The sequence below is a fragment of the Lutzomyia longipalpis genome, chromosome 4, assembly GCF_024334085.1.
Source record: "Lutzomyia longipalpis isolate SR_M1_2022 chromosome 4, ASM2433408v1".
NCBI lineage: Eukaryota > Metazoa > Arthropoda > Insecta > Diptera > Psychodidae > Lutzomyia > Lutzomyia longipalpis.
Window position 1 is genome coordinate 11822587 of NC_074710.1, and position 26020 is coordinate 11848606.

A 26020-nucleotide genomic window follows, 5' to 3' on the forward strand; every position below is an offset into this window, starting at 1 on the left:
CAGCCGAGAGGGAACCGAGAGAAAGCCGACACAGAGACCGAAGTTGCAGCCATTGATGAACATAACCTCAAAAAAATCTCGCGATAAACAATAGAGGCGTTTGCGTGTTGGAACCTTTTTTCACGGCAATTTTCCGGAGTTTATTGCGCAAAATTCAAGTGAATTTCTCAAGTAGTACCCCCACGCAGTGCCCCCGTGGGCTTTGCGATTGTACATCGGCACCCAGATTGGGTATTTGTGGGTGAAAAGGTGCTTGAAAAAATTTTCTCATTGTCGGCGCATGGTCACATTCCCGGGGGCGCTTCCTTTTTGGGCTGTTTGAGAACTCACACAAGGTACGTGGTAGTTGGGGATGGATGTGAGTGGGGGTGATGTGGCACGTCTGGCCAGGGATCTGGTTAGAGCGGTTGAGGTGACAATGGATACGCATGCGAATCAAAATGACCGGATGGAGGCCTACATGGCGTGCGAGAGATTCAAGGAAACCTCCCCATTGTGCGCTCAGGCGGGACTCTTCCTCGCCAGTGGGCAATTCCCACTCACAGTACGCCACTTTGGGCTACAGCTCATGGAGCACACGGTTAAATTCAAATGGTACAGCATTTCGCAGCAGGAGAAGATTTTCGTGAAGGAGAATGCCATGAAGTTGCTCTGCACGGGCGTGGGACCCGCTGAGGATGCCACCCTGATGCACATTAAGGATGCCCTGAGCCGTATTGTGGTGGAGATGATAAAACGTGAATGGCCACAGCAGTGGACGACGCTCCTGGGTGAGCTGTCGGATGCCTGTGCGAAGGGTGAGGCACAAACGGAGCTGGTACTCCTCATTTTCCTACGCTTGGTCGAAGATGTGGCCACACTGCAGACAATGGAGTCAAGTCAACGGCGGAAGGACATCTATTCTGCCTTAACGGCAAATATGACGGAGATTTTTGACTTTTTCATGCGTCTCATTGAGCTGCACGTGAATAACTTCCGGACAGCCCAGATCAGTGGGAGTCCGCAGGCACTGAGTCATGCACGTGTTGTTCAGGTGGTCCTGCCCACCATTACAAGCTTCGTCGAATGGGTATCAACGGTGCACATTGTTGCCAATGAGGGGCGTCTCCTGCAGATTCTCTGTATCCTCCTCAATGATGCTTCCTTCCAAATTGGCGCTGCTGAATGCCTCGCGCAGATTCTCATACGCAAAACCGTAGCCAAGGAGAAGATTCCCATTGGGTTGCTCTTCCGCTCTGACCTCATCTCCTACATTTACACCTCCGTGGCGGCGGCTGAAACGTCGCATCTTCCGGAAATGTATGCCTACCTCAAGAAGGTCACTGCGGTGCTCTCGGGCCTTGCGGGGCACCTCACGAGTGGCAAAACAAAGGAAGATGGCATCCCGTGCACGTCTCCCAGCTTCGTGACATTCCTCGAAACGGTGATGATGCTCACGCGGCATCCGAGTCTCACAGTGGCCCACGGGGGCGCTCTCATCTGGATCACTCTCCTGCGCTTTGATCACATTGCCAAGGATCCGGCTTTTGTGGAGTACGTGCCCAAGATTATTGAGATTTCCGGGCCAAAGGTGAGTTTCATTGAATTTCATAATATTTTCTCTACTTTCTCATATTGGTTTGTCTCATATTTATTTTCATAAAAAATATTTTATTAGTTTCAAAATTATCCGATATTTATATTATGATTTTTCTTTGCAATATTTTATCTTGTTAAATATTTAATTTCTTTTTTTTTCGTCTTAAAAAATTTATTTAATGCTCATTGTTTATCCAGTTTATCTCTTTTATCCAAAGTGGGAAAATCAAAGCTAATGATTCCACTTTATTACAATCTGTTTGTATTTTATTTATAATTTTATCCAATTTTAGATAAAATTTTATCCTTCACCATTTTTTAAAACTTTTGGATAAGCATGATAATTAGGATTATCCATGGATAAGTCATTTGATACAAAAATATACTAATATTTAGACGTTTGACGATTTTATCTGAAATTGGATAAAATTATAAATAAAATAGAAACAGATTGTAATAACCTGTAATAATTAGTTTTGATTTAATTAAACGTTTGAAGGATTTTTTCTGAGTAAGCAGGATGAACTTTTATCTAAAATTAGATAAAATTTTATCTTAATTGGATTTTAGATAAAATCTTATCCTGCTTATTCAGGAAAAATCATCAAAGATTTAATTAAATCAAAACTAATTATTCCAGTGTATTACAATTTGTTTCTATTTTATTTATAATTTTATCCAATTTTAGATAAAATCTTATCCTGCTTACTCAAAAAAAATATTAGTATATTTTTGTATCGAATGACTTATCCAGGGATAATCTTAATTATCATGCTTATCCAAAAGATTAAAAAAATTGTGAAGGTTTTGCTTTATTAATTGTTGTCTTTAGCAGCGTCGGTATCTTTATAATTTTTTTTTCAAGATTTTATCCAACTGTTGGATTAGACTCTGTAAAATATTATCCAAACCTTATTATCCAAGTTTGTTGTACAATTTTATCTAACTTTATTAATCTTGAATTTTATCCAAAAACTTGTAGAATTTTATCCAAGAATTTTCATATAACAAAGGACTTCATGCAGCTAATATGGGCGAAGTACCTAATTGAAGGAAACGATAAAAACAATTTTAACCCACCCAGTCTTGTAGGGAATCAAAAAAGGATAAAGAATCGCCAAAAATATTCACCAGTATCGACTGGGGTCACAAAGAAAAAAGGCAATAAAGTTTTGTAAAAATTCAAAAAAATAGGCCGCCATTCGCCATTTTGTTCATTTCAATGCATGAAGCATAAGTTTCAATGCTTCGTCAATGAGCTTGTCGATGACAATTTGACATTTCATTTATTTTTTTTTTTGGGAGAAAAGTCCCTTCCTTGAAGTCCTTTCCTCCAAATTTATTCTTGTCAAGTTTTATCAAAGTTTTCTCAGTCTTTGTTTTTTTTCAAATTTATCCAAGCTTATTGATTCGTTCATTTTGCCCTACTTTTTGTCTGATCGCCATTCTGACATCCATACAGCCACATATTTTGTCCATTTTTATCCAAGTTCATTCTTTAACTTTATCCAAGATTATTATCCAGTATTATCCAAATTTTCTTATAAATTTTATCCAAGATTATTTCAGTTTTATCTAAGCTTTTAATTCGTACATTTTTTGCTACTTCCTCGGCTGATCACCATTCTGATATCCTCACAGCCACATATTTTATCCATTTTTTTATCCCAGTTTATTCTTGTTCAACTTGATCCAAGATTATTATCCAATCTTATCCACGTTTTTGAATAAATTTTATCCAAGATTCAGTTTTATCCAAGTTTATCCCACTTATCCAAAAAATGCGAAATAACGCATTCCATATATTATTTTTCTTTTGGAAAATTTTCAGATCATTAAGGTGATCTACCCAACAAAACGTCCCGTTGAGATAACAATGGACCCCCGGGTTTTCGCGAGTATTGACTACGACAGCGAAGAGGAATTCTCATTTTTCTTCCATCGCTGTCGTACGGATTTCATTGACATCTTCCGGTTAGCCACAATGACGGCACCACTTGTAACGTTCAGCTTTTGCGAGCAATGGATGACGGTGCGACTGCAGAAGGCACTTGCTGGGGAGGTGACCAATATGACTGTCCTCGATCCAGCCTACATGGAATGGGAGGCTCTCAGCTATGTTCTCGATGCTGTTATTGGGCGTATTCTCCTCGTTACGGAGCGCCCGTCCGTGCAGTCGGGTCTGAGGTTGCTGGAGGAGTGTCTGAAGATTGATACACCCGATCCACTTGTCCTCTCGATTATCCTTTCGTGCATTTCGGCGCTTTTTATGTTCCTCAGTATGTCCTCTTGCCAAATAACAGCTGGGAATTGTGTCGCCATGTCCGGAGTGTCGCTGTTGCCGCGTGTTCTGCAAAAGATCTTTGCTTGTTTGGTGTTTACGGATCAGAGTGCCGTTCCGAGTGTTACATCCGCGAAAGCCGTGAAGAATCTTCGACGACATGCAGCAGCATTGATGGTTAAGTTGGGGATTAAGTATCCGCTCTTGCTGCTGCCGGTTTTTGATCAGATCAATGGAACGGTTCAGGGATTAATTGGAACACCGAATCAGTTAAGTCGTGGTGAGAAGACAACAATGCAGGAGGCGCTATTGCAGATCTCCAATCATTTCTGCGACTACGAACGTCAAACGACCTTTGTGGCGGAAGTTGTGGCCGAAGGGAGGCAACAGTGGATGAATATTGTTCCTGCGCTCAAATCTCCGGTGGATTTTATCCATTTTGTCGGCTTGGACCTTGAGCCAAGGCCAATTGGGGAGACTCCGGTGCATCAGACTGTGCTGAATCGGACAAATCTCACGTACGCCATTAATATTGTTGCGGGTGTGATAAAACGCTGCTCGTGGCCAGATGATCCAGATAGGGCGTCACGTGGGGGCTTTGTTGTGGGTTTGACGGAATCGGGGAATCCAATTTGTCGGAATCCCGCAACGCCGCATGTGATTCCCCTCCTGCCGCATATCCTTTCGCTGCAGCGTGTTGTCAATGAGCTCTTTACGAGCGTGACGCATATGCATGATGCCTACCGTGGGGTTCATGCAATGCTGGAGACGGAGAAGCGTTTGCTGCTGGGTATACCGGGTGCATTGATGGATCCCCTTGATCCGGATACGGAGAAGAAGGGGCAGCAAATGAATGAGGTGGACAGGATGCAGCAATTCCTGAATTTTGTCTTTGAAACAAACATTCATCTCATTGGGATAGCTGGACCATCCCTCGGGAGGGATTTATATCAGATTCCGGGGATTGCTGATGCCATTGTTGGGAGTATGTTTGCAAATGTGGAAAATGTGCCAGACTACAGACTACGTACCCTCAATCGGGTGTTTATGAAGCCATTTGTATACTCATGCCCACCAGCTTTCTACGATACCGTCCTCCTGCCCGTTTTCTCCTACTTGGCGCCATTCAGTGAGTTCTTTTTCTTTCCCTGCTGATCTACTCTCTTGTTCCTTGGGCTGACGTCTTCCTTCCCTCTTTTCAGTGCTCAATCGTCTCACATTGCGATGGCAATATATTTCATCTCTGTACGAAAGGGGCGAACTAGGGGAGGATGTGAGTGACACGCAGGAAGTGATGGAGGATATGGTTTATCGGGCAATGGCCAGGGAATACCTTGAACTACTGAAGGTAGCCCTTGTTGGGGGGCAGCTGACAACGGATCATGGGAATCACGATGAGACAATGGATCAGGATGATCTATCAATGGATGGGCCACCGCAGCAACTAACCCGGGCTGCTCAATCAGCCATGGCATCGGAAATAATAAGTGATCTCGGGGGGAAATTACTTCACTTCCCCGCCACATGTAGCTCAATTGTTCTCACAGTTCTCAAGTAAGTCCCAAAGAAGGGATAAGCATCCAGGAAAAAGGAGTTTTAATTGATTTTTTTTCCTGCAGCATTCTTACGTGGAATGATAGTGGATCAAGCTTCAAGGCAACCCTCCTGACTGGACCTATAATACGCTATTTAGCAGCAGAAGGGCTCATCACCGAATCACTGGCATCCACGACGATGATGTCAGTGCTTCAGTGCTTACAAGTTCACGGGCAACACGAAACGAATCAGGTAAGTTATAAAATATTATTACTTTTTTAAGGTTTACAGGTAATATTTTTTACGCGACGTGCAATAAATAGCAATGTAAAAAAAACTTTATCCGGCTGGTCAATAGTTACTTGACATTCAGTTAAGAAGAAGTGATTGAGAAATAAATCTTTTTGTAGATTTTGTAGATTGTGGTGTGCATCCTGGACAATGCTGATTGTACGGACAAACTAAGCCACTAAGGCCCTTCGTGTCCTGCTCGGCATTTCCATTTTCTGCTGACTACTCGTGCGTATGAGACATTAAATCAATGCCTTGCACAGAGTTCCACAAATTTTCCGACAAGATTCATGTTAAAAAACCTGTTTCGTTCCTTGGTCAAATCACCAGCTGCCATGACCGACAGCCTACTTAATACTCTGACCAATAAATTATCCTTAAAAAAGGCTCACACTGCTATGCAAGATTCAATGGTAAGAAACTTCCATCATGATCGATGAAAATTCCACTCATCCACCAAAGTCTCGTGCACAGCATAGAGCTCCCCTGGCGCAGGTAATTCACTCAACGAAGTCTCAGAAGATCTACCGCGAGGGGGTATCTTGATCAAGATCTACGGTCGGATCCTGATCACCTCGTATATAAGAAATCCCAAAGACAACGCCAAGCTTTACACCCGCAAACCATTCCAAGGCAACGAAATTCACCCAATGGCGCCTCCAAAGCTCCCGCCCACAGAGTAACGGGCATTCCTCCTAGTGATTTACGATCGAATCACTTAGATAAGAAATTACACCGCCACGACCACAGATGAGTTCCCAGAAACGCCAATGAATAAATTCCGCTTACCTTAAGGAATCCAATAAAATCCCCCAAACACTATTTCCCATACTCCATTGCCTCCCACTACGGAAGCATACGCTCCCTCAAGTGTCATCATAGCATGATTGTTATTCACAATCAGCTGAATGGCAAATTAACAAAAAGTTTCGGCTAATCGCCTCATTTCTCACAAAAAACTTCCAACAAAAGATCCGAAGCTCCATTAGATGCACACACACATTGCACCCATATTGTCTCATATGGTGCACTCTCCATCCACCAGCCAGCTCGGTCGTCTAACGGTGATTGTTTTTTGCTGATCCCCGAAGTGAAGATCTCTCGCTCTCTCTGGTGCTCCAATGGTGCCCCATGATGCCTCCGCAGGAAAATTTGCAGGAAAATGGGCTGCTTCCACTTTTCTTCACCATTTTCACGAACTTCCGTACTCCACCATCACTGAAAGGCTAACTCTGCCCTATTACAGCTTAAAGCAAGCCGAAAAACGCGCTATAAACCATTCTTGAAGCTCTTGAGCGCTTTGAGATGGGTGCTGCGTGCTTGAAAGACAAAACCGGACTCTCGAAATAAATCTTTAATAATAATATAACTAATACGTGAAGGATTTGTAAAATAATACGAAAATTGATTTTTTACGTTATCTGCAGTACATATTCAATTCCGGTCATTTGAACGGGAAAAGTCTACCCGGCTGGTCTAGTCTATCAAAACACTTGCTGGTTGGTTGAAAAAATTAATAATGTCTGTGTAATTTTACCTTTTGAGGGATAAAGATTAATAACACTATGTTGACGGAGTGTTCCCTGACCTCAACCTTAATGTACGTACTGTACGCACCTTTTGAACATGGACACAGAGAAATTAGTAACTTCAAATGATATAAGCGCCTCATTGCACTTCCTTCGTGATATTTAGACACCTCCGGCGAGAATTGACCAAGTTAGCGTGTGTCCTTGAAAGTCTCTGATCTCCTTTCCGTGAATGATGAAAATCTTCCCTTTTCCGCGTTGATGGTGTATAAATGGTAACAATTACACTGTATTTTACTTCAGAACAGATTTAATTCTCTATTACTAATTGATGAAATACAAAATAATGAATTTAAAGGGTAAAAACTTGATAAATAAGAAACTTACTGAATATGGCGTGCTGTCGCGTTCATTGCCAGGATAAGAAGTGAGGTTATGTTGATTTTTCCCCATAAAGAATTCATCGCGTAGCCTTCCACAACTACTGTGCGGAATTGTCCTTGGACAGGCGCACACAGTCTCTGTAAAAAATACTCGAACGTAAAGGAGTTGTAAAATCATTTTTTACGCAAAGTGCAATAACTAGTCACGTAGAAAAAGTTTACCCGGCTGGTCTATGGCAATAACTTTCAGAACACTTTTATCGTTTTTTTCTAATTAAATTCTATGAAATATGTTTTCGAAAATGTTTTTTTTCCTTTAAATCTGTAAGTAATTGCTTCATTGAACACATAAAGGGTCTAAATACAAGAGAAAATGTTTTTACACGTCCTGTAATAAATAATCAATACATACGGTAAAAAATTACCCGGCTGGTACTAAAATTTATTTAATTAAAATTTCGCTGAACTTTTGTTTTATTTTCATAATATTTCTTCATTTTCAAAACTAAAAAAAATCTTAGGAAAGAAGAAAAAAATTTAAAAATATACTTAAATATTACAATTTGTTGAATTTTGACCAGCTGGGTAATCGTAAATTTTTTACAGAGCGTGTAAAATAATAACTATCAAAGTCCGCATTGAGGTATTGAAATATTCATTTATCAATTTATTTTTAGAATTCCTGCATCACTTTAGGTGTTCAGATTTACGAACTTCTTCGCCCGAAATTCCCAATTGTTGTCAATGTTATGCAACAAATACCCAACATAACAGCAGCTGATGTTCAGAAGTTAGATGAGAAGATTGCAACGGGCAGCACGAAGGGAAATAAAATTGAGAAAGGGAAACGTGATCTCTTCAAGAAAATAACAAGTCAGGTAAGTCTTGCAGCAATCTTTCTGAGCTTTGCAGCTTATGCTTCATGTCCACCATTTTTTTTTCAAAAAAAGGTTATTGGTAAAAATGCAGGTCAATTGTTCAAGAAGGAGATTAAGATTGTTGAACTGCCGCCACTTCAGATAAATCGTAGGAATCACCAGAATGCACTCGAAAATGCAATAGGTACGGGAATTCCGGAACTATTTAATACGAAGAGCTAGAACGAGGCAATATAAAAGACAAAAAAAAAACAAAATGGCGATTATTGCGTGTGGTAAGTTTACTTTAAGATAACTGGGAATCAGTCCTGGATTGGAGAGAAAATAGAAAAATTAAGGTTGACAATATACTATTCCTCTGAAAAACAGCAGAAAAAAAATCATAAATTAATAGCATTTATAGGAAGGCAAGTAAAAAAAATTAATTAATTTATTCAATTTTTATAAAATACCAGAATATTGTGAGAAAAAAAAAAGATTGAAAAGACCTAAAGCATTTTTCAATTTATTTGTTTTTTATATTTTTTGTATTTTGTGACAGGGGCAGTTCTAGATTTTAAATTTTATTTAAAAATGAACTGATCAAGTTTTTATTTCAGTTAAAAAAATTATGTTTTCAACTTAGAAATATCAAAGAAGCGTAAACTACAAAATAAATGGTTTCTATAGCGATAATAGCTTTTGATAAGGTCATTGTAAAATTTTTGACAGGACATTTTGACAGCTTTTCCTGAGAAATGTCTTTACTATTCTATCGTGTTATCTTTTTTACTTTGTCTATTTCGGTTCGCATATCTAGCGAGAGAAAAGAAAAGTTTCTCCTGCAATACGCAAAAAAGTAATTTTTTACGCAAATTTGACTTAAGAAAAAGCTGTCAAAATCCTTTCATAGCTGTCAAATTAGTTCTGTCAAATTGATAACAGAATTCGAAAAGGGGAAAAATCTTTTTTGACCACGATTACATTTTTTTTTATATTATTGAATCCAGAGAAAAAAGAAATTCTTTGAATTTTGGTGTCGACGCCATCTTGAAAAATCATTAATGTCTTGTAGCATGTTCTGAAATGAAACATTGTGCAGATTCTTTTTATCAAGTTTTCTATTGAAGATTTATCGGGTGAATACTTAAAGACGTTAATGCCTTCTGTTCTACAGCAGCTAATGATTATTGTTTTGCTTGAACCTCAATTGCAAAAAGAATCAAAATGGTGGATTATGTCATTTAGAAAAATAAAAAAAAAACGGTTAATCGAGTAAAATCCAATTTCTACCAAATCTTTTTGAATTTTATTGTAAAATTTTTTTATGGGGTCGATTCTGTCAAAATCTTTTATTCATTTTCTTACAATTTAGAGTTTTGTCAGATTTTTGGTTGTTTGTGAAAAATATTTCAAGATTTTGACAGTTTGTTCTTGTGGAAAAATTTGTTTTCTGGACTTTCTTTATGAACTTTCTATAAATAATTTTTGAAAAAACAATCCTTTGTTTTTTTTTCTTTTGAAGTATGATTGAGAATATGTGGCGGTATTCTAAGATAAATATAAAGATCAAAATAAAGAAAAAAACCAGGATTTGGTATTCTACTTTAAAATTCCAAGAAATTTTCAGGATAATCTTGGAAATTCGAAATATTTCAAGATTTGGTATTCTAAGATAGAGATTTACGGTCGAACCATAACCTAAAAATCTTGTTTCTTCATACAACTTCCAAGACTTTTAGTATTCTGAGATACGAATCAAAATCAAAATAAAGATTTACAAAATGAGTTGTCAAAAGAGACTTGGATAAAAATATTCCAAGATTCTGTATTCTACGATAGAGATTTACGGTCTTATTATAACGTAAAATGTCTTGGATTTATGTGAAATTCTAAGACGGTTTTGGGGTCCTATGAAAAATTGGTTTTTAAATGAGGTAAAGGCAAAGTAAATTCGGTATGGGAAATATGAAAACTCTTGGACAAATAGGGCATACAGATGCAAAATGACGGGTTTTTGTTGCCGGATTTGTGTTCACTCCATCTTGCTAATGATAGAGTGACCTCCGGGTTGTACCAGGATTGTCAAATCTTGGACAAATACGTGATGTTGGTGCAAAATTTTTTTGTTTTTCACTGGAATTGTGGTCACTTCTCCTTTGTAATGGTGGAGTGACCTCCGGATTGGGGATCTCATCCCCGGATTGTCACATCCTGGACAATCCTGGGATGCTGGTGCAAAAATGTTTGTTTTTTGCCGGAATTATGGTCACTTCTCCTTTGTAATGATAAAGTGACCTCCAGATTGGGGATCTCATCCCAGGATTGTCACATCCTGGACAATCCTGGGATGCTGGTGCAAAATTGTGGGTTTTTCGACGGAATTGTGGTCACTCCTGATTAGTAATGATGGAGTGACCTCCAGATTGAGGCTCTCATCCTAGGATTATCAAGTCCTGGACAATTAGGGGATGCTGGTGCAAAATTGTGGGTTTTTCGCCGGATTTATGGTCACTTCCTATTAGTAATGTTGGAGTGACCACTACTCTGGCGAAAAAACCACAATTTTGCACCAGCATTCCCTAATTGTCCAGGGCTTGATAGTTCTGGGATGAAATCCCAAGTTCGGAGGTCACTTTATCATTACCAATGAGAAGTGACCACAATTCCGGCGAAAAACAAACATTTTTGCATCAGCATCCCAGGATTGTCCAGGATGTGACAATCCGGGGATGAGATGCCCAAACCGGAGATCACTTTATCATTACCAATGAGAAGTGACCACTAATCCTGGAAAAAAATTAAAAAATTGCCCCAGAATCCCAAGATTGTCCAGGATGTGACAATCCGGGGATGAGATTCCTAATCTGGAAGTCACTCCATCAATAGCAAGAGAAGTGACCACGATTCCTAAGAAAAATTCAAAATTTTGCAGTAGCATACACCCCCCCCCCCCCAGTTACCGCCAAATTATCATAATCTGGAGGCAGAAAGCACCTCTCCGTCAATATTCATTCCATTCCCGGAGCAAAAATGCCTGGGAATAATAGCCGAGATTATACAATCAAGGCTCCTGGATGTAATGGTCATAAGGAAGAAATTCCCATAAAGTGTTTAAATTTCGTTCAATTGTCATCCGAGAGCGAACGAGAAAGCGCAATAGAAAAATTTAATGCGTTAGAAAGAGATATCGCTAAAGTTTTCTTGGCGCGAAGCTGAAACCAAGAAACTGACAAGTAGGATAACGCAAATTTTGATTTTACTTTCCTGGATAATTCGTCGTAAAGTAGAATACCGACAGTCTTGGTCTTTATTTTGATTTTTATCTTGATCTTGAAAGGTGTCTCTATACTAGAATACCACCCATGATTTGTCAAAATCTTGAAACTTTTATAACAAAAGATTTTTGACATAATCGATCCCAGTTTTTTTTCTTTTCTCATAAGACTTTCTAGGACTGCCTGCAAAAAAATCAAACTTATTTTTTTAAAAGATCTTTTTAGAAAAATAATCCCGACAATAATTCCATTTTTGGACACAGAAATTTTATTTTAATTAAAAAATCCTTTTTTACAAAATTTTCTCTTCAGTAACTCGCGAAATATTATTTTCTTATTAAGTTTTAGTTTTAATTTATTAAGTCGAGTCTTTTATAATCAACGGAGACTTTTTATCATAATTTGTATATAAATAATAATTAATTAATAATCCAAGAACGGGGAAAGAAAATAAGAGAAAAATAAAAGATTGATGTTTTATTTGAGATGACGAAATTAAATGATAATTTATTTAGAAAAAAAAAACATTTTTTTTAATTCATTTTGCGGTGTTTATTTTCCTTTGTGCACCTGCTCAATGTGGGTGAGTCCTTCGCGAATGAGGGACAAGTTATTCTTCCAGGAGTGCAGAAGATCCCGCAGCTGCTGCCACTGTGCACGTCCGAAGGTTCTGTGCATTGTGCTGGAGATGTGAACCTTCCGTGCTGCCTGATCCATTCGTGCACGTACGAGCTTCGTCTTGAGGACTTCAATGATGAAGGGTTCAACTTCATTCTCAGCAATTTGCAGCTCCTTCTGCAGCAGCTCAAATGACATTTCCGGATAGGTTTCGGCGAGTTTCATGAAGCTCAGCAGGCGCATCTTCTTCATGTTTTGCTCGTGATTGAGCCCCTGCGACGTGACGAATTCCTTGTGATTTTGGTAGAATTGCAAATAGCTGGGGAGCTTTTCGCTCACAAAGACACTCAGGAGGTCGTGAATGAGCTCACCCTCGAGGAAGCGAACGGGCTTGAGGGACAGCAGGGGATCAAGGAGGAATGTATTGGGATCCGCAAGGGCCGTGACGATGCACTTCATGGCATCCTCACGGGCGCACGAGGCATTCTCCTCCGTGTACGTGCCCAGGAGCTCAATCATCACCTTCGAAGCCATCTCCGTGTTGGTGTCCTTGAGTACTTCGTGCAGTAGACGATAGAGCTTCTGCAGTTGCTCCGTCGACGGAGGACACTGCGCAAATTGCGTCCGAAGCCCATCCACCCCCGTAAACACCTCACGCACTTGATCCACCTGCTTGGCAACCTGCACCAGATGGTAGTAGACGTGGTACTTGAGTGGTGACGATGGCTCCAGGTTGTTGAACAAGCGCCACAGGGATTGCAGGCAAACCTTAGCCAAAGCTGGCTCTGGTGCCTTGGTTAGCTTCTCACAGAATGCCAGCACAATGTTCTCCCCACGATCCAATGGGATGGACACCATGATTGAGACGATGCTGTTGAGAATCCCGTCAATTTGCTGTGGATCCCCATCCTTGAAGCAAACATCACACACCCCAATTATCTTATGCAAATCATCCTCAATCCCCTTTGGGCTCTTATCCTCGGAGATTTCTGCACCGAGACTCTTAAAGTACTTCCGGAGCTCCTGAGCCTGTGTGCACAGAGACAACATAACCTCAATTACTGTTTTCTTTTTCAGGGATGATTTTTGACGGAATTAAAGTCTTCCCGGGGGGCTTACCTGATCCTCGAGGGACAGATCAATAAATACTGCGGGGCCGGTCATTTTTCTTGCAAGAAAAGCACGGAATTCACGGTGAAAATGCGGAAAATATTGGAGGAGCGGCCACACGTCGCAAGTTTTACGTTTGTTTGTGTGCGTGAGAAACATGCAAAACCATCTTCTTTTTCTTCTTCTCTATATAATAAAGGTCTTAACACTGGAGCACCGAACATTTTTTACCTACGCGGAGGATCAAAATGGTCACAGTGTCCATCATAATAAAAAGGTCAAATAAGGGATGGTCACGTTATTTTGGAAACTCTACAGGAACAAAATGGCCAAAATGTGAGAATTTCAAATAAATTTTTTGAGCACAAAAATTTATTTTCTAAATCAAAAATACTGAATTCTTATCAGTATTTGGCCATTTAACAAGAGTGCAAGCAGATTTCAAAATTTTGGTTTAAAAATTGGCTTGAAAATCGCTCTTGCAAGTCCCCGAGTTTCCAAAATAACGTGACCATCCCTTAATAAATGTTTTGTTAATTGTAGATCTGCTTATTGAATGAGGATCGAAAGTTTGAGTAATTCCTAATCTATTTCAAGTATTATTGCACTCAATTTCTAAATAATTTATCAAAAAAATTATTAACCTCTGAGATGCGGAGCGGGGTCGTTGAACGACCCCAGCGCTATATTTCGTGCTATAACTTAATAAATATAAAAGTTAGCGTTCCCATCTTTTGGAAATAAGTTCCTTGGTTATCTGAGGAGGTTGTGTAAAAAGGAATTGATGCAACGACATATGAAGGATGATCCTCTATCGCAGAACAATTTTAACCCATCTCATGTTGTAGGGGAACATAAAAAATAGAAGAATCGCGAGAGAAACTCCCCAATATCCACTGGGATCACATAGAAAAGTGCAGTGAAAGTACAGTCCGGGAAAACATAACCTCAATTTGGGAACAACATTTAAATGAATAGGAGGAACTCCATTGTGTTCGACCAGCGTGGCATCGGGACCTCTTGTGCTTCTTTATAACCTTCCCAACCTTTCCTGCCTACCCGGATGAAGATTTGAATGATTTTTGCTTCACTTCTGTCTTTCCGGACTTCCCGTCGTTGAGTTTTTTTTTCTCTTCTTGGAGTGCGACTCAACGACGGAAAGTCCGGAAAGACAGAAGTGAAGCAAAAATCATTCAAATCTTCATCCGGGTAGGCAGGAAAGGTTGGGAAGGTTATAAAGAAGCTCAAGAGGTCCCGATGCCACGCTGGTCGAACACAATGGAGTTCCTCCTATTCATTTAAATGTTGTTCCCAAATTGAGGTTATGTTTTCCCGGACTGTACTTTCACTGCACTTTTCTATGTGATCCCAGTGGATATTGGGGAGTTTCTCTCGCGATTCTTCTATTTTTTATGTTCCCCTACAAGATGAGATGGGTTAAAATTGTTCTGCGATAGAGGATCATCCTTCATATGTCGTTGCATCAATTCCTTTCAGCTCAATCCGACTACCACAAGAAAAGTTATTAAGGAAAATGTAGAAGAAGGGAATTCAAAAATTGATGTAACGGCCATGCTGCGGAAAATTTCTTAGAATGAAGTTAGTCACATCATGAATCATGGTGGAAGGGGGTTGAAGGGTTGTGTTTACTTTCTCACTTTACCTTCTCAGTGTCAGAATTATCGCAAATAAGTAACATAAAGAACATAAAATATAATTAGAAGAATATAAATGTGCAAAACAATAAAGAATATTCGAGAAATATTGCCATTTATCACGGTGCGGGAAGTGAGGGGAATGCGGGGAAGCAGTGGAAAAAATAGTGGTTGTGGTAAACTTCGTGGCAAATTTCTCACGAAGAAAGTGTGAAAAATGAGTGAAAAATGTTTTCCCCTAATATCTTCTTCTGCGTGTTTCCGGGTGGCGAATTTGTGATTCAAGGGGCAAGAGGACTATATAAGGAATCTATAGGCACTAACCCGACAACTCCAGGTTGTATAGTTTTGGAGAAAATTGGCCTTCTTTTTGGGGTCGTTCAACGACCCCACCTTCGCATTCTAAGGGTGTGCCAAGGCCTCCGCATCTCAGAGGTTAATGAAAAAAAGTTGCGTAGAATCAATGCAAAATTGCCAATTCATATCAATTTTTTTGCTACAATTTTGCCAATTTTCTTATTGAGCCTGAATAATCACTTTCCTCAGTTCTCTAAGTAACTATCTGACCACTTCCGGCATAAAAATGAGTTCGCACTAATGATTTTCATCGTGGTAAACTTAACAGAAGATCCTGATTTTGAAAATACGGGGAGACATAACCTCAAAAAGCTGTCAAAAATGTATGAGAATTTGAATGGACACGGTGGCCATTTTCATCCTCCGCGTATAATTTCGACTTTGACTTTAATTATCTTTTAAAAATCAAAATATTTTCCGGATTTTCTTTAGCCTAACTTAAAGTAATTGAAATTCCCTACACATAGACGTGACAATTATCACGATAGATCTAATACATCTATGACGATTTAAAAACTCGAAATGGCCACGGTGTCCACAAAAATCCTCCAAGTGTTAATTTCGTTTCTGTTCAGCTATGCATTTTGCGATGAAATTTGGTACAGAGGCTCCTTATATCAGGCGATTTTTACCAACGACATTCATTCCCCCCCCCAGAGCCCCCTTCATAGCGCCCCGGAATAAAATTCATCCTTTTTTATTACTTTTTAAAATTGGCGCCACAAATGTAGTTCCAAAAGTCACCACACTGCTGTTTTTTGGTACATTTCGTTGAAGAGAAAATGAGATGGTACACGTCACTGATATTGTCTCCCTCACACTTTCAATTTTTCGCAATTTTCTCGCGTTTTCCGCCGAATTATCGCGGGAAATTGAGTTTTCCGTGCTTAGAGGGCGCCGCCGCCTCGATTGGCATCGCCAGTTCAAAACACTCAAAATTTCCGCCAAAAAAAGTCGTACAAAATGTTTTTTTTATTCCGGCGAATTTCGCACCCAAATTTTTACTGAAGCTCCCCGGGGCCCCCCTAAGCATTTCCCGCGTAGGCCCAAATCGCAAAAATGAGTTTTTCCCGGAAAAATTTATACTTTTTTTCTGCACAACTGCAAACAAACTTTTTCGGCGTAGTACTCCAAATTATTTTCACTTCCACCGTATTGCCCACCGGGTTGTCGTTTTCAGCACTTCCAGTCAAATCATAACCTCACAAAATTCCTCTCAGCCAGTTGAAAATATTTTCTCGTATGACGCGGGTGTGTTTCGTGGCAAAAAAACGCTGTGTTTGCTGTTTGAGAAGGGAATAAAAAAGCGACCGCACGTTTCTTATCGCTTTGTGCATTTTTTCAAAAGTGGGTGACTGACTTTGGAGCACTGTGTGACCCCATTTCCTTGTAATCCCGGGCAATGGCCAAGAGAGTCCAACCGACGTGGCAGGCACCAAATCCGGAGCACCCACGTGCCCAGTTGCGCCTTTTTAACAGTCTCACGCGCCAGAAGGAACCCTTCCAGCCACTTTCCGGGAATTCCGTCAAATGGTACAGCTGTGGCCCCACTGTCTACGATGCTTCACACATGGGACACGCCAGGTGAGATTCTCCCACACAAAAAAAAATTCCCGGAAATTGCATCATTTTTCTCCTATTTCGTAGATCTTACATCTCCTTTGACATCCTCCGACGCGTGCTGGTGGATTACTTTGGGTACGATGTGCTGTATGTGATGAATATTACGGATATTGATGACAAAATAATCAAACGAGCACGTCAGAATCATCTTCTGGATGAATATTTGGCATGTGAGAGAAGTCTCGAGGATCTCCTGCAGGACTATGAGAAGGTTCTCGTGGCCTTCAAGGGGACACTGGAGAAGACAGTGGATGAGGAGAAAAAGACAATGCTGCAGAATCTCCGGCAGAGGATGACGGATTCCCTGGATGCCCTCACGGAGGCAATAAAGTCCGCTGATGCTGGGAAGGTGAATGAGGCAAAGGAGAAGTTCTTGACAACAATCCGGGATCCTCTGGCTGAGTGGTTGGATACACAGAAGGGGGATAAAGTCACGGAGAAGAGTATCTTTGGGCGTTTGTCAAGGAAATGGGAGGAAGCCTTTCACAGGGACATGGAAGCACTCAATGTACGTCCTCCGGATGTTCTAACGCGTGTCAGTGAGTACGTCCCGCAAATTGTGGCCTACATTGAGGGAATAATCGCCCGGGGATTTGCCTATGAATCCAATGGGAGTGTCTACTTCGATGTGGGGCGCTTTGATGCCACCCCTGAGCATTTCTATGCAAAACTCGTTCCGGAAGCTTTTGGCGATGCAAAATCCCTCGCAGAAGGGGAGGGGGATCTCACGGAGGATCGTGTGGGGGAGAAACGTTCCCCGAATGATTTTGCTTTGTGGAAATGCAGCAAATCCGGAGAGCCATGGTGGGATAGCCCATGGGGACAAGGACGCCCTGGGTGGCATATTGAATGCTCAGCAATGGCATCAGATGTGTGCGGGCAGATGCTGGACATTCACACAGGTGGGGCTGATCTCAAATTTCCCCATCATGACAATGAGTTGGCACAGAGTGAAGCCTACACGGGACTTCCGGAATGGGTGAAGTACTTCCTGCACACGGGGCATCTCACGATAGCCGGATGCAAAATGTCCAAATCCTTGAAGAACTTTGTCACAATTGAGCAAGCACTGAAGAAGCACACAGCCACACAGCTGCGTCTTGCCTTCCTTCTGCACTCGTGGAAGGACACCCTGGATTACTCGGACAACACAATGGAGATGGCGGTGCAGTATGAGAAGTTCCTCATGGAGTTCTTCCTCAATGTTAAGGATCTCACACGAATGCCAAGTGGTGAGTAATAAAAAGATTTCCTAACTTCTCATGAAATCTATCATTTGGCCAATCAATCAAAACGAAAGGCTTTATCTCGGTGGCGTTTTGGGGTTTTCCGGGAACGGGGTTTGTCTGCACACCGGCAGAGCTCTTTTAGTGCTTGTGGGGTGATAAGAAGAGCCCGGAAGTGTTTCACTTTCTTCGCAATTCGAAGAATTTTGATAAAGAATTTCTTTTTTTTTTGTTTATTTCTAATCTCCTCTGCTTGATTTGAATACTTCAGGGGCGTAGTCAGGGGAATGTTTTCAAAGGGGGTATTTTTGTCAGATAATTTATTTGATTTTTAAGTGAATGAAACGAATCGAAAAGGGTCAAAATCGTTATTTTTTAAATTAAATATTTTATAATTGATTGAAAAAAAAAACTTTTCTGTATTTTGCCTAAAAAATACATTTTGTTAAAATTTTAATCAAAAATGAATTATAAAGAAGTATAAATGAATAAGAAGAAGAAGAAGCGTTGTAACAGAGACTCTGATTTGCTAATAAATTCCGGAAATGCGTTTTTATTGGCTACCGCAAGTTTATGGGGTGGAGTCTTCACAGGGGGATGCCCAACCCCGAGATATCAGTACTTTTCGTGACGCAGCGGTTTTTTCCGATCAAAAGAAGGGATCAATTTGCACAATTCCACTTGCAATCGAAAGTACATTTAATTAGGTCTCGATTGATCCCTATCTCATCATCGAAATAACATTATTAATATAAAAAAAGTTAAAGTGTTTCTCGGGAATCGGTCGAGATTGAGCGAGATTCGAGAATTCCTTATACATTTTGTTCAACAAAAAGTGACTTTTCTTCACAGAAAATGAGGTTATACCATCCCCTTGAGTCTTCATAATATGCAAAATATTGTACGAAAAGTGTCCTGGCTAAAACGTTTAAAAAATCTACAAATCTTTTATTAAAGAATTTCTCTTAAATGATAAACAAATAAACTTTAAAAGTTGTAACTAAATGACGATTTTTTGCAGAATAAAGGCCCAATAACGTTTCTTTTAATGAAACGAATCGTATGTTGGCTAAAACACCTAAAATTATACTAATTTTGTAAAATTTTTAAATGAAAAAAAAATCACTATTCGCGAAGTATTGCAGAATATTAGAAAAAATCAAATGAAATTGACTGAGCAAAAGTCAGATTTAATTGAGGTCTAAGCTCTCTTTCGTTGCAAAAATTATCTTTTACATTTTATTGTCACTTCATTTCAGGGCCTAGCAAGGGCATGGCCGGAACTCTATTGAAGTTATTGATTTTTTTTGAAATATTTTTTTTTAAATTAAAATCTGTCAGGAAATAGATTAAAAATGATATGACGTTTATGTCCAAAAGTTTTACATTTATCTTTCAATATTTGATGAGAATTTTTATTGGTTAAAGATTATTTTTTAACGTTAGACGTTTCTTTTCTAATATTTGACATTACTTTTAGCGTCTGATGCTTCTCTTTTTTAACGTTTGTTTTTTTCTGACTTTAACGTAGCCTTTTGAATATCTAATGTTAGTTTTGACCTACGACGTTTCTGTTTCATCATTTTGACGCTTGATTTAAAACCTTTGACATTATATCTTAACGTTTTAACGCCTTTTTTCTTACGTTTGACATTTCCTTAACGTTTGAGGTTAGTTTCTATGATTTTTCCTTTATTCCTAAGTTTTGAAAATTCTCTTTGTATTTTTTTTTAACACTAGAGGTTTCTTACCTCAAAAGTTTGACATTAATTTTCTCTTGAAAGAAAATATTTCCAAGTTTTCTTTCGACGATATTGAAGTAATGAAACTCCCCTATATACAGATGTAGAATTTATCACGATTTTTAAGAGATTTTATTCTGTGACGATTGAAAAAAGTCTTGGCTAGCAAAATTCTCCAAGGGTTAAAAAAGAAGTTTGAATTACCTAATTTTCTTCTCTCTAATTTTTCCGCATTGAATGTATCTAAATGAAAAGAATATTAAAAGCGTCGATTTTTTTTTCAATCCAGATTTTCTTCGTTAATTTTTGATCTTCTTTTCTTCCTCCAATCTTCACTAAAAGAAAATTTTCTTTCTCAACCAGAAGTCAAAAAGGAAAATTCCTTTTTTCTTCTAGAGCCATTTTCTCAAACAAGTTCTATGTACGTATTCTTGTGATGGCTTGCCCACGCTAATCTTGAATGTTTCTAGAAGTTTTCATAATGAGGAATAAGCAATTAATCCTCTAGATACCCTCAGAGAGTGCCGAAAGCTCTGAAAAAAAAAATGATATTTTACTTTTTGACCTGGATGAAAAAGAAAATTTTCTTTTGACGAAGATCAGAAATCAAATCTACTTCTGTGATTAACCGATTATAAAAATTGTCCTTTGGAAAGATAATCAAATTACCTTTCCTACGATACTATATTCGTCAAAATCGGTGCACTAGCGGCCGAGATGCAAGAGGTCAAAGTGAAAATTTGTGAAATCGTGAAAAAAAACGCTTTTACCTAGCTTTACCAAAATGGCTGCCGAGAAATAACGGCTTGACCGATTTTCAAAAATTTACCAGTTCTGGAAAGGTGAGAAATGTACCTTTCCAAAATTAATAAATTTTTAAAAATCGGTTGACCACAGCCGGAGATATAGCCACTTGAAATTTGCCTTCAAAAATACCCCATTTTTGTTTTCCCGGAAATTTTTGCGAGTCAGTTTAAATTTTTGATTCTTTTCCATTAATCTTCCCCATCTCTCACAAGGGGGACTCTTCTAAGGCGTAGATCCAAAGGGGGTTCACACAAAAGTTTACAGATTTATAAACTCTTAACACCCCCCAAAAATTTTTTCTGCGTCCGTCCCTGATTCTTTTAAATATTTTTTTGTAATTCAATCAAAATTCAATTTCAAAGCTAATTCCTGGCATTAATAAAGGGAGTTTTTAAAGCCTTTAGTCTAATTTTTTTGGGGTATTTGAATACCCCAAAAACAACCACCTAAATACGTCCCTGACAAAGTAAAGAAAGTGAAAGATTTGAAAGGAATTTTGAATTCTTTTATTGCAGATTCCCCTGCTAGTGCTCAATTTGATGCATGGCGAAAGCCAGAGAGTGATCTTCAGACTAAATTCAGCGATGCCCTGGAGTCCGTCCATGAAGCCCTCTGCGATAACATTGATACACGCACTGTGTTGGACACAGTGCGGAATCTCGTGGCGCAGAGTAATATCTACATTCGTGACAATCCCCGGAACATCAATCGCCAGCTCTTGCGACGAATCGCCACGTATGTGACAGACCTCATGCACATGTTTGGAGCCATTGCGGGTCCACGTGGGGGCATTGGCTTCCCCGTGGGTGGTGGAAGTGCCGGAGGTGTGGCAGAAGATCGCGAGGAGATACTCATGCCTTACTTGCAGATGATGGCGGAATTCCGTGGAGTTGTGCGTGAGAGTGCACGACATGTGGGTGCAATGGAGATTCTTCGGTTGTGCGATATGTTGCGCGATGAGAAGCTTCCTGGGTTGGGGGTGAGGTTGGAGGATAAGGAGGGCGCCCCGACAGCTGTGAAGCTCGTCGATCGGGAGACTCTGCTGCGAGAGAGGGAGGCAAAACGAGCAGCTGAAGCGGAAAAGGCAAAAAAGAAGGCCGAAGCTGCTGCCGCGGCGGCTGCCAAGGAAGCTCAGAAGCGTGTTAATCCACGTCAAATGTTCCTCCGGGAGACGGATAAGTACTCAAAGTTCGATGCAAATGGGCTCCCAACGCACGATGCTGAGGGGAAGGAACTGAGCAAGGGGCAACAGAAGAAGTTGCTGAAGCTGCAGCAGGCACAGGAGAAGCGCTACAGTGAGTACATGGCAACAATGAATGGGGCAGCATGACGCTATGTTGTCCCACAATTCCCATGGTTCCCGCATCCAGTCCAATTTCCTCCGCAATATAGCAGAAGATATTTATACCGATAGATCATCGGAATGATTATATTTATTATTGTCGTTTACTCCCACACATGTGAATTGTCCCCTCACTCCCCCACATTCTATGTATTTTCATTTATAGTTGGGAGTTTTAGTTTTTTTTTTAGCTCATTTTTGAAGTAAAGAATTATGAAAATTTGTACAGACACTCCACTCCTTACTAGGAATGTTGGGTCCTTTTCTGTGAACAAGAAATCTTTGAAATTTCAGAACAAATTCTTGAAATTTCAAAGATTTCTTGATCACAGAATAAAGCTAATTGACTGATAAACTTTTATTTTTTTAAAAATAAATCAAAAGAATAAAAGTTTCTCAGCCAAAATGAGCTAAAAAAAAACTACAACTCCCAATTATAGGTCAGGAAGATTGAATAAAAGGCGGTTTAAATGGTAAAGTGTTGTTTTATTTTTTTATTCGTACAAAAAACAATGAATGAGGTGTTGGACTATCATGCTGTATCACGAAGGCTAAATAATAAAAGGTCGTAAGTCCATTCAGCGCCCGAACCGACTTATGACTCAAGGGCTAAGAGGTTCGTTTCAATTGATTTTTAGGTTTTTCGCATTTTCTTGCACTCCTGTTGATTTTAGAGAAAATCTGAATGGATTTTTGGGTCATCCCGTACCCACAGGTGCATCAATCATGCCGCTCGATATAGATGACAGCTAAAAAATTGGTTTAAAATTGATAGATTCATTCAGTTAAATCACATTGAGCAAGTGCTTAAACCATTTCGAAATTGGAAAATATACTATGCTAAGTCCCAATTAAAAATATACAGAACTTAGCATAGTATATTTTCCAACCCTTGATTTGGATTGTTATAAAACTTATTTTCATTTTTGGTTTAATTTTATTTTCTTATAGATTTACCAAAGATAAGGTTTTGGGAGAAACACAACGTAACCAATCGTCTAAAGGGATGATTTGTACGACAAATGGCGCAACCACAGTTCTACCGACATTCAAAATTGCCACGGAGCTTTTTGAATGTGTAGCAGAATAAGATATAACATTGTTTTTCCCTACAGAAAGCAAAACATCTTATTACGTTCCTTACAATTCACTGACAAAGTAACGGTTTTTTTCTTGGTAATGTCAATGTCCATGGTATATGGAAGGAGCTTGTTAAATGCACCATTGCTGTATCATCTAACTACGAATATATTAGGTACAGGTGTTATAAACAGGCTTATAGACCCCCTGAGAAAAATTGTGTCGTTTTTAAAATGAATGGAGTGCAAGTATGAATGTGATTGAATGAATTAAAAAGATGTTCTACGTTATTTATTTTCATTCGGCAATCCATATACTCTTAAAAGCTTAAGGCTAGGTTAAATGGGGGGGGGTGAGGTCCCGAGCTCGCGGTAAACTATGGGTTCAGTATAATAAACTCAAAGAATTGCTATTAAAGCGTGAAGACTTTGTGGACCCTCTTAGTGACGAATATTCATTACAAGTTCTCAAAAGAAATCCTAAGAAATAAGGATACTTCCCAGCTAGGAACAGTACGTACATATAGGCAAGTAGTTTTGATGCGCGACGGAAGAAAATTGCTGATAAAGACTACAACATTACATCAATAGCTTCTTCGCGGAATTACCAGTTTGATTGCAGTTGATTGCAGTTGTTGCAGTTTGATTCAGCATTGAAAATTGTAACTGAGGATTTTAAGAAACTTTTCCCAGGGAGTTCTGAGTTTGAGAAGGAATGGTCGTAATGTTGATGTCATCAAATTACACAACGAGACATATCCGTTTAATCTGAAGGGTTTGTTCTGGTTGCCCAAACTCCTTAAAAGAGCGTGTATTACTCAACACTCCCGAAGATTATGAACCATACTCCTGTGTTAAAAGATAGGAATGTGATTCATAATCTTCGGGGCGTTGTACTGTAAAATATTCAAAGAGTAAGAAGAAACGTATCTTCCTAATTTGTCCAGACGTCACTACACGTCTCATAATCTACTGTGAAGTAGGGAATACTCAGATTTAAAAGTTATTAAAGTTTTTTGCCGAATATGGCATTTTTTTAAGCGACGTGGGTATCGGGATAAATTAAGGTAATGTAACTGATTTAGTCTATTTTCTAACGTTTGACGTTTGTCTTAAATTTGAAATTCTACGAAAGTCTTTGTTTGATAGGAAAGTTTCAAACGTTTTACATTTGGAGTAGATTTTTATAGATTTTTTTCTTTTAAACGAATTAAAAGTTGTAAGATTTTGACAGATGGTTTTTTAAATCGTTCTATTGTCGTCAAGAAAAAAACAAAGAATTTAAAAAAGGCATGGAAAAGAATTTTCCTTCAAAAAATATGATCAAAGATATAAATAAAATGTCAAAATCATATAAAGTTTTTCCCAGAATACTAAAAATTTTCAATAAATACCTCAATTTTAAAGGAATCTAGACGGCAAAAAGTATCGTTAATTCTTGAATTTTAAAAGAGTTTAACAACAATATGAAACTACCTACATATTTCTTTATATTATTATTTTGTTAATAAGAGACAATCTCTCCTTTTAGGATGCTGTGTATCCTTTTGCCCAACAGAATCTTTCTGTTTTTTTTTTCTGAGCAAAATTTCTTGATAGAATGCGAAATAAATCACCCCCAAAATGATGGCGTTACTCCATCCACCACTTGTGGGTAAATTTCTAAGACATCACTTTTTGTGCTACACGGAGGGGTCGCGGTGCGTGGTGTGGGGATTGTGATGAAAGGGAAGCCCAAAAGGACACGCGGGGTGGGCGCTGTGTGTGTGGGTGGCTGAAGAAGTGGGGGTGGGGGAGTGCTTCACGAGGATGGAACAGCATCAATTAGAAAATTATTAATTCATATCCCTCTCGTATTTCCGTTGGACACACAGCGCCATGCGAAGGGAGAAGAGAGATGAGATTCTTCAGCATCCTTCGTCCCTCCTGATGGCGTTCTATTTTATGTACCACCACCAGTGTGGGGAGTATGGGGGATGGTTGCCTTTTAAAAATGAGCCGCAAGTGTGAGTGAGATCGCGCGCGTCTCACAGGGGAGGTGGTGGGTGGTGCGGGAAAAGTGGGAAAAGTGATAGGAAAAGAGCCCCCATGGACGATATGGCAAAAAGGGTCCGCCCAGCATTTTTTCCCACCCACCCTGTTGGCCACATTCCGGGAGCGGATTAATTATGAAAATCTTATTAAAACTCAACGGTAACGGCATAAAAGTTGGGTACGCTGGAGGTAATTACGAAGTTTGAATCGTTCTTCTTCACCCCCCCTAAAAAAGGCGCGCGCGTGGTATGATGGCAGCATACCACCCACATACTCTCCTTGTGGAGCCTCTCATCTCTTTATTGCACCCCACACCCCCTGTCTGTTCTTCCCACACTCCCCAAAACACTTTTGCCCCCCAAACATGTTTATGATGTGACACGAAAAAGACTTTTCACGAAGCTCCCCAGTCCCGCGTGCCATTCCACCCCCTTTATTTTTGCTTTTGGCTAAAGCAGCGCTCTCATGTCACCATCATAGAGCAAAGCTCCCCATAACAGCAGGTGGGCTTGCTTAGAGAGGTTCTTCCACGGAAGATCATTTTGGAGTCAATTTGTTCTCAAATAAAGGTATATGTATAGTTCTTTTTATTTAGATTTACTTTAAATTAATATTATTAATCGTTTTTTATGTTAATATTTGAAAAAAAAAAAGCATTTAGTTAAAAAAGCGGTTAGTTTTTTTTAAATATAAA

The 26020-nt window shown here is 39.4% G+C and overlaps 3 protein-coding genes across 5 annotated transcripts; 2 read left to right on the top strand and 1 right to left on the bottom strand.

The window, feature by feature from the left end:
* The first annotated feature begins 37 nt into the window (after window positions 1-37).
* Window positions 38-8963, top strand: LOC129796294 (exportin-5). Its single transcript, XM_055838075.1, has 6 exons — window positions 38-1570; window positions 3410-4988; window positions 5062-5413; window positions 5479-5647; window positions 8276-8476; window positions 8549-8963. The coding sequence occupies exons 1-6, from the start codon at window positions 353-355 to the stop codon at window positions 8696-8698; spliced, it is 3669 nt and encodes a 1222-aa protein (XP_055694050.1). The 5' UTR covers window positions 38-352; the 3' UTR covers window positions 8699-8963.
* A 3245-nt stretch (window positions 8964-12208) lies between these two features.
* Window positions 12209-13648, bottom strand: LOC129796313 (eukaryotic translation initiation factor 3 subunit M). Its single transcript, XM_055838130.1, has 2 exons — window positions 13471-13648; window positions 12209-13380 (listed from the first exon to the last, which is right to left on the bottom strand). Exons 1-2 carry the CDS (start codon window positions 13618-13620, stop codon window positions 12286-12288), a joined length of 1245 nt encoding a protein of 414 aa, XP_055694105.1. The 5' UTR covers window positions 13621-13648; the 3' UTR covers window positions 12209-12285.
* A 2977-nt stretch (window positions 13649-16625) lies between these two features.
* Window positions 16626-23327, top strand: LOC129796299 (cysteine--tRNA ligase, cytoplasmic). Of its 3 annotated transcripts, none has more exons than XM_055838096.1 (4): window positions 16646-17057; window positions 17121-18328; window positions 21387-22166; window positions 22654-22691. In XM_055838096.1, exons 1-4 carry the CDS (start codon window positions 16876-16878, stop codon window positions 22665-22667), a joined length of 2184 nt encoding a protein of 727 aa, XP_055694071.1. In that variant the 5' UTR covers window positions 16646-16875; the 3' UTR covers window positions 22668-22691. The 3 variants fall into 3 exon arrangements, with proteins under 3 accessions (XP_055694070.1, XP_055694071.1, XP_055694069.1); XM_055838094.1 differs by lacking the exon at window positions 22654-22691 and adding an exon at window positions 23165-23327 and having other exon boundaries at window positions 16668-17057; XM_055838095.1 differs by having other exon boundaries at window positions 16626-17057; window positions 21387-22691.
* Window positions 23328-26020: the final 2693 nt, after the last annotated feature.